The 16,152-nt window shown below is 48.9% G+C and overlaps 1 protein-coding gene across 1 annotated transcript in view; it reads left to right on the top strand.

The window, feature by feature from the left end:
- Positions 1-1,344: 1,344 nt before the first annotated feature.
- Positions 1,345-16,152, top strand: part of LOC128684398 (axoneme-associated protein mst101(2)) — a 182,681-nt gene continuing 167,873 nt past the window's right edge. Inside the window, exons 1-2 of the mRNA XM_070098198.1 lie at positions 1,345-1,407; positions 1,522-5,593. Of these exons, the coding sequence (XP_069954299.1) occupies positions 1,345-1,407; positions 1,522-5,593 (4,135 nt within the window). The remainder of the gene's footprint in view (positions 1,408-1,521; positions 5,594-16,152) is intronic.

Here is a 16,152-nt window from a genome sequence, read left to right as displayed (position 1 = left end):
GCCAAATAAAGGTTACGTACTCTTTGCATGCCACAAGAAGCCTTCAAGAGGAAACTGAGCAAGTATCTTCAGGTGCCAGATCAACTAGGCTATGATAGATATGTGGGACAGCAGGTCTCCAGCAGCAACAGCCTGATTGACCAGGCAAGCACCAAACGAGCCTGACCCATGGCCAGGCTTCGAGAGTAGTGAAACTCAACACTTCATCACTGATAAGTTGGTAATGCAAATTCTGATCTGCTGCAAACTTAATGTGTTGGTGTATTTTAGTATATTGGTCTCGCTGGTGTAAGGGAATGCCTCTTTAGATTGGCTTCAAACCTGGTGTTTCTTAATGGTAGGTTTGATTTACTTCGGGTTGTGTATGTCTTAATTTAGTTTTGGGTTGTGTTTGTCCTAATTTAGTTTCGAACTGTGTACTAATTTGCCATTCTTATTGAAATAAGGATAGTTTCCTTATGATAACTTGTGACCACCTTTTTTGATTGTCTTCAGATCTTCCACACAAATATGTAACTGCATTAGAATGCTATGCATCGCTCTGCACCACTATCATGTGCACTGAGGTAGATGTGGCTGAAGTTATGTGATACGGGGATACCCATCTCGGAGCACACTGCAAAAGAAATATACCTAGTTAGATCTCACTGCTGCTTCGTTTGTACTGCAACTGGAATGTTGTTATAACATACGGCTGACGACCGTGGCCATTCTTTGCTGTAAAAGCTGAAACTGTATTAGTCTGTAAGTAACAAGTCTAGTTAGTAGTCTTGAAAGTCTGAAGTTCCAGTAGTTGGCACACTGCACATCCTAACAACATTACTTTATAAACTCCATCAATGATTTTTATGTAGAAACATTTAGTTTAAATCCAAACCTTAAAACCTATGTTTTGCCCAGTTTTATTTAAATTATAATGCATCAAGTGGCAAGTCACGTTGTCCATTAATGAAAGTTTCTTTTATCCCATGGTAGATCTTCGCCACATACTCAGGGTAAAACTAATATGAACGTACACAATGTTTCATTAAGCTTTGTGGTTAACTGAGGCTTTTAGTTATCTGTGTAGGAGTTACCTTAGTTACCTGGCTCAACACTAGTCCAGCTGGCACGGCACTGAGTGAGAGACAAACATATTCGTGTGTGTGTGTGTGTGTCTGAGAGGTAGAACAAGAATTAAAACAGATGATAGAGGATGATGGGGTGGACATCTCCGAGAGAGGGGGGAGAGAGAGGAGGAAATGGAGAGGAGGACATTGGTATTTTTTTTTTTTGAGAAATAGAAAGAATGAGAATGAATTCAGATGAGAGAGGATGACAGGCGGACATCTCCACAGAGCCGTGATGGACCCAGCAGCTGCCAGTGGTGCCGTCCCCCGGCCCTCAGAACCACTGCTACCAGGCCAGGTGAGTTATTTTCTAGTTTATGCTTTCTCCTGCTCTCATGACAATTATTGATACAGATATTTGTGTTTTATAGTTGTCTTTATGTATACTGTTATCTCATGCTTATATGCACAGGTGCCGACGGTGGACGCCAAGGAAGCAGTGGGGGAACACAAGCAGGTGACCTCGATGACTGATGCTGCAGTGAAGGCTCCGTTACCTGTGGCTGTCGATGTTAAACCTACAAAATTGGACACTGTGGTTAGTGCAGAAAGCGGCAAGGTCGCTTTGTCTCAAGAACACGACGATAACGACGACGTAGTAGTGCAACCCACGACAGTGACTGCACACCACAATGGTACACTCAATGGCGACTTTACGTCTTTGTCTACCACATCTCCGCCAAAGAAGGAAGATACGCTGAAGGATAAAGAAAAACAGGATAAACCCGGTGAAAAGGTAGACCCTAGTATTAAGCCAGAAGAACCCTGTTCCAAGGTGACGACAAAAGACAGCCAACAGGCTGTTTCAGTCACCATTGACAGCAAAGAAGCTAATGGCGAGCCTCACTCTGACGACGACAGACGAAGCCAGGGAGCTGATGCTTCACCTGTAAATGGTTCCACGGACGACAAAGGTGCGACGCCATCTCAGGAGACGGAGCGAGGTAGCCCAAGAGAAGACGGGGCTCCAGCGAGAGAATCGCCGGCGACAGTAAAGGCGCTCGGGGCAGGTAATGGGAAAGGTGCTACAGGTGGTGCAGGTGATGGTGGGGCAGGGAATGGGGGAAAACCTGTTTGTGATACAGAGAAAGAGGAGAAACACAAAGTCGAGGAGAAAGAGAAGCACGAAGACGAGAAGAAGGAGAAAGACCTCCAAGAGGCAAAGACCAAAAGTGCAGATGGAGGTGCCAAAGAAAAAGCTCACCTTGAAGAGAAGGAAAAAGATGATGGCAAAGATGAAGAGGCGGCCCCTGAGGGGAGCAAAGACGGTGCTAAGATGGCCAAGGTTGATGCAACGCTGAAAGAAGTGAAAGACACTGCAGTAAAGAGTGTTAGCGAAGTGCTTAAAAATGACAAGGTTGCCAAAGATGACAAAGTTGTCAAAGATGACAAGGTTGTCAAAGATGACAAGGTTGCTAAAGATGAAGTAGGTAAAGTTGAGAAGGCTGATAAAGACGAGAAGACACCTAAGGATGACAAAGGTGATGTTTCGGTGAGTACTGGAGAGAGGGCAGAGGCAGCGGAGGAGACGATAGAAAAGGCAGAAGCCCTTGTCTGCGGCAAGCCTGCCGCCACAGTCGACGAAAAGGATGATAAGGTCAAGGATAAGGAAAAGGACGAGAAAGAGGAGAAGGGAAAAGAGGACGAAAAAGAGAAGGAGAGTAGTAAAGTAGGGGAAAAAGAGGAAGATTTAAGTGAAGTGAAAGAAAAATCTAAATCTGAAGACAAACCAGAGGACAAAAGTAAAAGTGAAGAAAAGGTCAAAGCAGAGGAAAAAATCAAAGGAGACCAGAGTAAAGAGGAGGTAAAGGGGAAGGATAAAGAAGAAAAGGCTAAAATAGAGGAAAAGAGTAAAGATATTAGCAAGGAGGAAGAAAAACCTAAAGCAGAAGATGTTGGTAAAGTCGAGGACGAAAGTAAAGCAGAAGACAAGAGTAAAGAGGAGGAGAAAAGTAAAGTAGAAGATAGTAAAGAAGAGAAAATTGAAGATAAGACTAAAGTAGATGTTAGTAAAGTAGAAGCAACGGTTCAATTAGAAGAAAAGGTCAAAGAAGATGTTAGCAAAGAAGAAAAGGTCAAAGTAGATGTTAGCAAAGAAGAAAAGGTCAAAGTAGAAGATGTTAGCAAAGAAGAAAAGGTCAAAGTAGATGTTAGCAAAGAAGAAAAAGTCAAAGTAGATGTTAGCAAAGAAGAAAAGGTCAAAGATGATAGCAAAGAAGAAAAGGTCAAAGTAGATGATGTTAGCAAAGAAGAAAAGGTCAAATTAGAAGATAGCAAAGAAGAAAAGGTCAAAGATGATGTTAGCAAAGAAGAAAAGGTCAAAATAGAAGACAGCAAAGAAGAAAAGGTCAAAGTAGATGTTAGCAAAGAAGAAAAGGTCAAAGTAGATGTTAGCAAAGAAGAAAAGGTCAAAGTAGATGATAAAGAAAAGATCAAAATAGATGTTAGCAAAGAAGAAAAGGTCAAAGATGATGTTAGCAAAGAAGAAAAGGTCAAAGATGATGTTAGCAAAGAAGAAAAGGTCAAAGATGATGTTAGCAAAGTAGAAGAAAAGGTCAAAGTAGAGGATGTTAGCAAAGTAGAAGAAAAGGTCAAAGTAGAAGATGTTAGCAAAGTAGAAGAAAAGGTCAAAGTAGAAGATGTTAGCAAAGTAGAAGAAAAGGTCAAAGTAGAAGAAAAGGTCAAAGTAGAAGATGTTAGCAAAGTAGAAGAAAAGGTCAAAATAGAAGATGTTAGCAAAGTAGAAGAAAAGGTCAAAGTAGAAGAAAAGGCCAAAGTAGAAGAAAAGGTCAAAGTAGAAGAAAAGGTCAAAGTAGAAGAAAAGGTCAAAGTAGAAGAAAAGGTCAAAGTAGAAGAAAAGGTCAAAGTAGAAGATGTTAGCAAAGTAGAAGAAAAGGTCAAAGTAGATGTTAGTAAAGTAGAAGAAAAGGTCAAAATAGAAGATGTTAGCAAAGAAGAAAAGGTCAAAGTAGAGGATGTTAGTAAAGAAAAGGTCAAAGTAGAGGATGTTAGTAAAGAAGAAAAGGTCAAAGTAGAAGATGTTAGTAAAGTAGAAGAAAAGGTCAAAATAGAAGATGTTAGCAAAGAAGAAAAGGTCAAAGTAGAGGATGTTAGTAAAGAAAAGGTCAAAGTAGAGGATGTTAGTAAAGAAGAAAAGGTCAAAGTAGAGGATGTTAGTAAAGAAGAAAAGGTCAAAGTAGAGGATGTTAGTAAAGAAGAAAAGGTCAAAGTAGAGGATGTTAGTAAAGAAGAAAAGGTCAAAGTAGAAGACAAGAGTAAATTAGAAGAAACTAGTAAAGAGGATGACAAGGAAAAGAGTAAAGAGGAGGTTAAAGAGAAGCTTAAAGAAGAAAGTAAAGTAGAAGCTGCGGTTAAAGAAGACAAAGGTAAAGCCGAAGAAGTTGCCAAAGAGGAAAAGAGCAAATTGGAAGATAAAGCAGATGCAAAGTCCGAAGTCGCTGGCAAGGAAGCAGAAGAAAAGAAGAAAGTTGGAGCTGAAGCAGAAGGGAAAGAGGTGGAGAAGAAAGAAGAGGCAGCACCTTCTGTCAAGGATAGTGACTCTGAAAAGGAGAGTGGGATAGGCAAGGAGAGCGATAAGTCTGAAGAGGATAGAACGCAAGACGAAGAGGAAGATGATCTAGTTATCGACGGTGTGCGAGAGAAGAAAGGGGTGATAACGGCGGAAGAGGATAAGATGGAGGAGAAGAAGGGTGGAATACCAGAAAAAGCCGAGCCTCAGAAAGATAAAAAAGAGAAAGCAGAACCAGCAGACAAAGAGAACGGTGAGGGGAAAGTGGATAAGACGGAGGAGGAAGAAGAGAAGGCCGCAGAAGCAGAGGAAACAAAGAAAGATGCAGATGAGATAACAGTGAAACCTGTGGAAGTGGAGAAGAGCGGCGAAGAAGCTAAGGAAAAATCAAAAGAATTAGAAAGTGATAAAAAAGAAACTAAAGAGGAGGAAACAGCGAGTAAGACAGAGGAACCCGTTAAAAAGAGCGAGAAAGATGAAAGGAAAGAAGACGATGAAGCAGCGGGTAAAGTGGAAGAACCAGAAGAACCAAAAGAGGATGCAGTAGAGGAGAAACAAGGAGAAGAAAAAGCTGATGTCAAGGAAGAAGAGGAAAGACCGCATGAGGGGGAGGCCGAAGAAAAAGCTGACGAGGGTGAAGCTGGGGAACCTCAGCCCGAGGAAGCTGGGGAACCTCAGCCCGAGGAAGCTGGGGAACCTCAGCCCGAGGAAGCTGGGGAACCTCAGCCCAAGGAAGCTGGGGAACCTCAGCCCGAGGAAGCTGGGGAACCTCAGCCTGAAGAAGCTGGGGAAGAAGATGGGACACAGCAAGAGGAGTCTGTTCCGCCAGCCGATAAACCAGAAGGGGAAGAAAAGGGAGAGATGGAAGCTAAAGAAGGAGACCAGGAAGAAAAGGAAAAGAAGAGGACTGTGTCGTCTAAGAAACCTCGCAAGTCTGCCCGACGGAAACGTGCAGGTGCGAAAGGTGGGGCGTGGATTCTCACCCCCTCCCCTAGGTGGTGGGATCTTCTGCCCCTTCCTTCCTCCCACCTGGCCCTCACTGCCTGGTGCTCGCTCCCTTCTCACATCCTTCACAAATTTATCTGGTATAATAACATTCAACTCGAGGAAAGCACTAAGGTTGCCTCGTAATATTAACAACACTGAATTGCAACCACTTCCATTGTTGCTCACCCAAATGTCTCTGCTAGTCACACTAGTGACGCTCATGATGTGGATGTTTTGATTAGTTTTATTCAAAAGGCGTGGGAGGATGGGCAGGCAGGCGAGGCGCCGGGAGGCAGACTGTGTGTGGGAGTCAGGTTAGATTGGCCAGGCCTTGAGACGCCACCCAGCCAAGCTATAGACACACACACACACACACACACACACACACACACACACACACACACACACACACACACACACACACACACACACACACACACACACACACACACACACAATCACAAGCGCACACGGGCAGACACACACTCAGTGCGACTCAGGCCACTCCAGCCCTCCAAAGCCACAGCTCAGACATAGGAACTCAGGGCTTACGACAGAAGAGAAAACAAAATTAGTTTAGCAAATGAGGAAAATCCTGAGCGAGGTATTTAGAGGATGATAGAACTGAATGGTAGTGAAAGCATTACGAATCCATCTTCCTTGTCTTGAATTGGAGAGGGTAAAAGGTGCCTTCTAAATTTATGATGAGCTTACAGGGAATTGGATTTTGAGACGAGTTAGGGTGGTCTTGAATTGTACCAGAAGCTGAAGGGATGGGGAATTATTAGTGCCTTGAGGAACACTGTGTTTGTTAAGAACCTTGATAATTTTATAGGTTATTTACTGCTCCCGGGAGGATAGTAATAGAGAACCTACATTGTGTGTAATATTATGTAACGATCTAATGTCTTTTTTCAACTTTGTGTAGAGTGTAGAAGATCAAAGTAGTTACTAACAAGCAAGTTGCAATACATTTAGAGTAACTAGTAGATCTAGTGTAATATAGTCAGGACACTAAGAAGTGCACCCTTCGTAGTGACACAGGGAATAATGTAAGAAAGAAGCTTAGGTATAGCCAGCACTAGCACTGTGATGGTCACAGGATGCTCACAGCTCGAGAATCTTTCATCAAAACATTGTGAAGGAATGATGCTGGTGGGCTGTGATTACTGCTAGAAAGTGATACGATACTAATAGTTACTAACCATATTTATTGCTTAGTGTTTTCTTGGGAAAATGATGGGATAGATTCTATGAGCTAACATAGTCCAGTGAGAAGGCCAGGAGGGATGTAGGTGGGACTGAGTGTGTTGGGTGGAGTGTCTGCCTGGGTTACTCTAGAGTCTAGCCTGACGCTGTAGTCGTAGTGCAGTAGTCGCGTGGCACAGCTGCTGTGTGGAGCTTCCCTCTTGGATGCATTTTCCACCTGCTTAGGAAAATGCAGCTTAGAAGGTTATTAGAGCACCATACTCTCGTGCACTTAAATATCTTGTGTTGGTGCAATTAATTTCCATAAAAAAGGTCTGAACAGCAAAAAAGGAAGTGTATAATGAATTAGGAACATTGCTAGTAACTGTCGGGGTACGACTCCTTTAATTAATATGAGCAGCCACGACCCGTTTCCCGTAACTTGAGTCAGTAACACAAGATATTCAAGAGTGTTGCTCACAGTGGCCTCCACGGGTAGAGTTTCCCGGCTTTTGACGTCTTGAGAAGCTTGTGTAGTGAACACTAACACAGCTAGCGTCAACTGCAGAGACTGGGTGTGCTTCCCAGCCATCGTAACACCATCTCATATGCACGGATTCTATACTGTTTACCTGCTAATGTTTTCTATTAGTGTCCTTCACTGTTTGCATTACAAGATCACTGTCAACAACACTTGGCATGTTTGTTGTGCCAATGGAAGGCCTGTCCCTGCACCTCAGTCTTCCTGTTTTTTTACGCTTCACCAAAAAAAAAAAAGGAAGTTTCTTCAGTCTGTATTTGCATTGTCGTTGTACCTGCGAAGCAGTTAGAAAAATTACCAGTACCTGTCTCCAGAGGAAGAACAGAAATAGTGAAGTATGTGCCTGAGGACGGTCCTCACCGGTGCACCACCACACACGGTCCTCACCGGTGCACCACCACACACGGTCCTCACCGGTGCACCACCACACACGGTCCTCACTGGTGCACCACCACACACGGTCCTCACCGGTGCACCACCACACACGGTCCTCACCGGTGCACCACCACACACGGTCCTCACTGGTGCACCACCACACACGGTCCTCACTGGTGCACCACCACACACGGTCCTCACCGGTGCACCACCACACACGGTCCTCACCGGTGCACCACCACACACGGTCCTCACTGGTGCACCACCACACACGGTCCTCACTGGTGCACCACCACACACGGTCCTCACTGGTGGACCACCACACACGGTCCTCACTGGTGCACCACCACACACGGTCCTCACTGGTGCACCACCACACACGGTCCTCACTGGTGGACCACCACACACGGTCCTCACTGGTGGACCACCACACACGATCCTCACTGGTGGACCACCACACACGGTCCTCACTGGTGGACCACCACACACGATCCTCACTGGTGGACCACCACACACGGTCCTCACTGGTGCACCACCACACACGGTCCTCACTGGTCGACCACCACACACGGTCCTCACTGGTGCACCACCACACACAGTCCTCACTGGTGGACCACCACACACGGTCCTCACTAGTGGACCACCACACACGGTCCTCACTGGTGCACCACCACACACGGTCCTCACTGGTGGACCACCACACACGGTCCTCACTGGTGGATCACCACACACGGTCCTCACTGGTGGACCACCACACACGGTCCTCACTGGTGCACCACCACACACGGTCCTCACTGGTGGACCACCACACACGGTCCTCACTGGTGCACCACCACACACGGTCCTCACTGGTGGACCACCACACACGGTCCTCACTGGTGGACCACCACACACGGTCCTCACTGGTGGATCACCACACACGGTCCTCACTGGTGGACCACCACACACGGTCCTCACTGGTGCACCACCACACACGGTCCTCACTGGTGGACCACCACACACGGTCCTCACTGGTGGACCACCACACACGGTCCTCACTGGTGGACCACCACACTCGGTCCTCACTGGTGGATCACCACACACGGTCCTCACTGGTGCACCACCACACACGGTCCTCACTGGTGGACCACCAAACACGGTCCTCACCGGTGGATCACCACACGGTCCTCACTGGTGGACCACCACACACGGTCCTCACTGGTGGACCACCACACACGGTCCTCACTGGTGGACCACCACACACGGTCCTCACTGGTGCACCACCACACACGGTCCTCACTGGTGGACCACCACACACGGTCCTCACTGGTGGACCACCACACACGGTCCTCACTGGTGGACCACCACACATGGTCCTCACTGGTGGACCACCACACACGGTCCTCACTGGTGCACCTCCACACACGGTCCTCACTAGTGGACCACCACACACAGTCCTCACTGGTGCACCACCACACACGGTCCTCACTGGTGCACCACCACATGGTCCTCACTGGTGCACCACCACACACGGTCCTCACTGGTGGACCACCACACACGGTCCTCACTGGTGCACCACCACACACGGTCCTCACTGGTGGACCACCACACACGGTCCTCACTTGTAGATCACCACACACGGTCCTCACTGGTGGACCACCACACACAGTCCTCACTGGTGGACCACCACACGGTCCTCACTGGTGGACCACACACGGTCCTCACTGGTGGACCACACACGGTCTTCACTGGTGCACCACCACACACGGTCCTCACTGGTGCACCACCACACACGGTCCTCACTGGTGGACCACCACACACGGTCCTCACTTGTAGACCACCACACACGGTCCTCACTGCTGGACCACCACACACAGTCCTCACTGGTGGACCACCACACGGTCCTCACTGGTGGACCACACACGGTCCTCACTGGTGGACCACACACGGTCTTCACTGGTGCACCACCACACACGGTCCTCACTGGTGGACCACCACACACGGTCCTCACTGGTGGACCACACACGGTCCTCACTGGTGGACCACCACACGCAGTCCTCACTGGTGGACCACCACACACGGTCCTCAGTGGTGGATCACCACACACGGTCCTCACTGGTGGACCACCACACACAGTCCTCACTGGTGCACCACCACACACGGTCCTCACTGGTGGACCACCACACACGGTCCTCACTGGTGCACCACCACACACGGTCCTCACTGGTGAACCACCACACACGGTCCTCACTGGTGGACCACCGCAAATGGTCCTCACTTGTGGACCACCACACACGGTCCTCACTGGTGGACCACCACACACGGTCCTCACTGGTGCACCACCACACACGGTCCTCACTGGTGAACCACCACACACGGTCCTCACTGGTGCACCACCACACACGGTCCTCACTGGTGAACCACCACACACGGTCCTCACTGGTGGACCACCACAAATGGTCCTCACTTGTGGACCACCACGCACGGTCCTCACTGGTGGACCACCACACACGGTCCTCACTGGTGGACCACCACACGCAGTCCATACTGGTGGACCACCACACACTGTCCTCGCTGGTGCACCACCACACACGGTCCTCACTGGTGGACCACCACACGCAGTCCATACTGGTGGACCACCACACACGGTCCTCACTGGTGGACCACCACACACGGTCCTCACTGGTGCACCACCACACACGGTCCTCACTGGTGCACCACCACACACGGTCCTCACTGGTGCACCACCACACACGGTCCTCACTGGTGGACCACCACACGCAGTCCATACTGGTGGACCACCACACACGGTCCTCACTGGTGGACCACCACACGCAGTCCATACTGGTGGACCACCACACACGGTCCTCACTGGTGGACCACCACACGCAGTCCATACTGGTGGACCACCACACACGGGCCTCACTGGTGGACCACCACACACGGTCCTCACTGGTGGACCACCACACACGGTCCTCACTGGTGGACCACCACACACGGGCCTCACTAGTGGACCCCCATCACACGCCTCACCGTCTATACAGGAGCCGTCAGCCTCGCTCGTGACGGCACTTACATCAAAACGCTTCAGGAACTTCTCTCGTAGTTTTGATATGACTGAGAGTTGTAGCCGCACCAGCAGCGAGAAACTTGGTGCAGAGCCTTGCTCACACCCAGTACTGCATGGCAACCACACAGACCACACCTGCAGAACTCCACGGCACCAAACACTACACACTCACCAGCAGATAGCATGTCATCGTTTCTGCTTCTTGTATGGCCATACACCCGGAACTGTAGACAGTAGACAGTGCTCCTCACTCACGGGCGTGGGTCACTGGCTGCTATTACTGCCGAGGAATACGCTGGCTTGCATAGTTTGACGGCGAAAGACTAACATTAGCCCCTGTCAAGCTTGACACCTGACTGGACGGGAAGGCCTTATAGCAGCTTCAGCGGAGGAGGTCCGTCACCCGTCCACGCCCAACATACACCCGTCACCCGTCTACGCCAACACCCAGCTGCCTCCACGCCCACCCATCAGGTTGTGGACCCTGAAGGCTACTGCATGAAGCAAGAGAGGCTTCTGTTTTATCTGTCTGGTGTTTACCATCTAGTGGGACAGTCAGAGAGTGAACGCTTAGCATACCTCCACCAGCTTAGCCTATCCTTTGAAACTAATTGGACTTAATTACTGTGAAAATTGTAAGAAATGTGAAATTCTCGGCATAATACAAACATTCACAACCATACGCAGTCAGTGTTGGAATATGGTGTTTTTTCTGCCATATATATGTGTGTGTGTGTGTGAATGTGTTTTATTCATGTTCTTCGGTGACCCGTTTAAGCTTCTTGCAAGGTAGTGAACCAGAGAGTTTGTGAGTGTAGTGGTGGGGCTACACACTACGTGAGTGTAGTGTTGGAGCTACATTCTCTACGTGAGTGTAGTGTTGGAGCTACATTCTCTACGTGAGTGTAGTGGTGGGGCTACATTCTCTACGTGAGTGTAGTGGTGGTGCTGCACACTACGTGAGTGTAGTGGAGATACTACACACTACGTGAGTGTAGTGGTGGTACTACACACTACGTGAGTGTACTGGTGGTACTACACACTACGTGAGTGTACTGGTGGTACTACACACTACGTGAGTGTACTGGTGGTACTACACACTACGTGAGTGTACTGGTGGTACTACACACTACGTGAGTGCACTGGTGGTACTACACACTACGTGAGTGTACTGGTGGTACTACACACTACGTGAGTGTAGTGGTGGTACTACACACTACGTGAGTGTACTGGTGGTACTACACACTACGTGAGTGTAGTGGTGGTACTACACACTACGTAAGTGTAGTGGCGGTGCTGCACACACTACGTGAGTGTAGTGGTGGTACTACACACTACGTGAGTGTACTGGTGGTACTACACACTACGTGAGTGTAGTGGTGGTACTACACACTACGTAAGTGTAGTGGCGGTGCTACACACACTACGTGAGTGTAGTGGTGATGCTACACACTACGTGAGTGTAGTGGCGGTGCTACACACACTACGTGAGTGTAGTGGTGGTACTACACACTACGTGAGTGTAGTGGTGGTACTACACACTACGTGAGTGTAGTGGTGGTACTACACACTACGTGAGTGTACTGGTGGTACTACACACTACGTGAGTGTAGTGGTGGTGCTACACACTACATGAGTGTACTGGTGGTACTACACACTACGTGAGTGTAGTGGTGGTGCTACACACACTACGTGAGTGAAGTGGTGGTGCTACACTACGTGAGTGTAGTGGTGCTACTACACACTACGTGAGTGTAGTGGTGGTGCTACACACTACGTGAGTGTAGTGGCGGTGCTACACACTACGTGAGTGTAGTGGTGGTGCTACACACACTACGTGAGTGAAGTGGTGGTGCTACACTACGTGAGTGTAGTGGTGCTACTACACACTACGTGAGTGTAGTGGTGCTACTACACACTACGTGAGTGTAGTGGTGGTACTACACACTACGTGAGTGTAGTGGCGGTGCTACACACTACGTGAGTGTAGCGGTGGTACTACACACTACGTGAGTGTAGTGGTGGCACTAAACGCTACGTGAGTGCAGCGGTGGTACTACACACACTACGTGACTGTAGTGGTGGTGCTACACACTACGTGAGTGTAGTGGTGGTGCTACACACTACGTGAGTGCAGCGGTGGTACTACACACACTACGTGAGTGTAGTGGTGGTGCTACATACACTACGTGAGTGTAGTGGTGGTACTACACACTACGTGACTGTAGTGGTGGTGCTACACACTACGTGAGTGCAGCGGTGGTACTACACACACTACGTGAGTGTAGTGGTGGTGCTACATACACTACGTGAGTGTAGTGGTGGTACTACACACACTACGTGAGTGTAGTGGTGGTACTACACGCTACGTGAGTGTAGTGGTGGTACTACACACTACGTGAGTGTACTGGTGGTACTACACACTACGTGAGTGTAGTGGCGGTGCTACACACACTACGTGAGTGAAGTGGTGGTGCTACACACTACGTGAGTGTAGTGGTGGTACTACACACACTACGTGACTGTAGTGGTGGTGCTACACACTACGTGAGTGTAGTGGTGGTGCTACATACACTACGTGAGTGTAGTGGTGGTACTACACACACTACGTGAGTGTAGTGGTGGTACTACACGCTACGTGAGTGTAGTGGTGGTACTACACGCTACGTGAGTGTACTGGTGGTACTACACACTACGTGAGTGTAGTGGTGGTGCTACACACACTACGTGAGTGTAGTGGTGGTGCTACACTACATGAGTGTAGTGGTGCTACTACACACTACGTGAGTGTAGTGGTGGTGCTACACACTACGTGAGTGTAGTGGCGGTGCTACACACAGTACGTGAGTGTAGTGGTGGTACTACACACTACGTGAGTGTACTGGTGGTACTACACACTACGTGAGTGTACTGGTGGTACTACACACTACGTTAGTGTAGTGGTGGTGCTACACACACTACGTGAGTGTAGTGGTGGTGCTACACACTACGTGAGTGTAGCGGTGGTACTACACACTACGTGAGTGTAGTGGTGGTACTACACACTACGTGAGTGTAGTGGTGGTACTACACACTACGTGAGTGTAGTGGTGGTGCTACACACTACGTGAGTGTAGTGGTGGTGCTACATACACTACGTGAGTGTAGTGGTGGTACTACACACACTACGTGAGTGTAGTGGTGGTGCTACACACTACGTGAGTGTAGTGGTGGTGCTACATACACTACGTGAGTGTAGTGGTGGTACTACACACACTACGTGAGTGTAGTGGTGGTACTACACACTACGTGAGTGTAGTGGTGGTACGACACACTACGTGAGTGTAGTGGTGGTGCTACACACTACGTGAGTGTAGTGGTGGTACTACACACTACGTGAGTGTAGTGGTGGTACTACACGCTACGTGAGTGTAGCGGTGGTACTACACACTACGTGAGTGTACTGGTGGTACTTCACACTACGTGAGTGTAGTGGAGGTGCTACACACACTACTTGAGTGTAGTGGTGGTGCTACACACACTACATGGGTGTAGTGGTGGTGCTACACTACGTGAGTGTAGTGGTGGTACTACACACTACGTGAGTGTAGTGGTGGTACTACACACTACGTGAGTGTAATGGTGGTGGTACACACACTACGTGAGTGGAGTGGGGTACTACACACACTACGTGAGTGTAGTGGTGGTGCTACACACTACGTGAGTGTAGTGGTGGTGCTACACACACTACGTGAGCGTAGTGGCGGTGCTAAACACTACGTGAGTGTAGTGGTGGTACTACACACTAGGTGAGTGTAGTGGTGGTACTACACACTACGTGAGTGTAGTGGCGGTGCTACACACTACGTGAGTGTAGTGGTGGTACTACACACTAAGTGAGTGTATTGGTGGTGCTACACACACTACTTGAGTGTACTGGTGGTGCTGCACAAACTACGTGAATGTAGTGGTGGTGCTACACACACACTACGTGAGTGTAGTGGTGGTACTACACACTGCGTGAGTGTAGTGGTGGTGCTAGACACACTACGTGAGCGTAGTGGTGGTGCTACACACACTGCGTGAGCGTAGTGGTGGTACTACACACTACGTGATTGTAGTGGTGGTGCTACACACTTCGTGAGTGTAGTGGTGGTGCTGCACACACTACATGGGAGTAGTGGGGGTACTACACACTACGTGAGTGTAGTGGTGGTACTACACACTACGTGAGTGTAGTGGTGGTACTACACGCTACGTGAATGTAGCGGTGGTACTACACACAACGTGAGTGTACTAGTGGGACTTCACACTACGTGAGTGTAGTGGAGGTGCTACACACACTACTTGAGTGTAGTGGTGGTGCTACACACACTACATGGGTGTAGTGGTGGTGCTACACTACGTGAGTGTAGTGGTGGTACTACACACTACGTGAGTGTAGTGGTGGTACTACACACACTACGTGAGTGTAGTGGTGGTGCTACACACACTACGTGACTGTAGCGGTGGTACTACACTCTACGTGAGTGTAGTGGTGGTGCTACACACACTACGTGAGTGTAGTGGTGGTACTACACACACTACGTGAGTGTAGTAGTGGTGCTACACACACTACGTGAGTGTAGTGGTGGTACTACACACTACGTGAGTGTAATGGTGGTGGTACACACACTACGTGAGTGTAGTGGTGGTACTACACACACTACGTGAGTGTAGAGGTGGTACTACACACTACGTGAGTGTAATGGTGGTGGTACACACACTACGTGAGTGGAGTGGTGGTACTACACACACTACGTGAGTGTAGTGGTGGTGCTACACACACTACGTGAGCGTAGTGGCGGTGCTAAATACTACGTGAGTGTAGTGGTGGTACTACACACTACGTGAGTGTAGTCGTGGTACTACACACTACGTGAGTGTAGTGGCGGTGCTACACACTACGTGAGTGTAGTAGTGGTACTACACACTAAGTGAGTGTATTGGTGGTGCTACACACACTACTTGAGTGTACTGATGGTGCTGCACAAACTACGTGAATGTAGTGGTGGTGCTACACGCACACACTACGTGAGTGTAGTGGTGGTACTACACACACACACTACGTGAGTGTAGTGGTGGTACTACACACTGCGTGAGTGTAGTGGTGGTGCTAGACACACTTCGTGAGCGTAGTGGTGGTGCTACACACACTGCGTGAGCGTAGTGGTGGTACTACACAGTACGTGAGTGTAGTGGTGGTACTGCACACTACGTGATTGTAGTGGTGGTGCTACACACTTCGTGAGTGTAGTGGTGGTGCTGCACACACTACATGGGAGTAGTGGTGGTACTACACACTACGTGAGTGTAGTGGTGGTGCTACACAATACGTGAGAGTAGTGGTGGTGCT

This window comes from Cherax quadricarinatus, chromosome 4 (assembly GCF_038502225.1).
Source record: "Cherax quadricarinatus isolate ZL_2023a chromosome 4, ASM3850222v1, whole genome shotgun sequence".
Taxonomy (NCBI): Eukaryota; Metazoa; Arthropoda; class Malacostraca; order Decapoda; family Parastacidae; genus Cherax; species Cherax quadricarinatus.
Note: the sequence above shows the minus strand (reverse complement) of the source record. Positions and strands in the feature narration are given on the sequence as shown.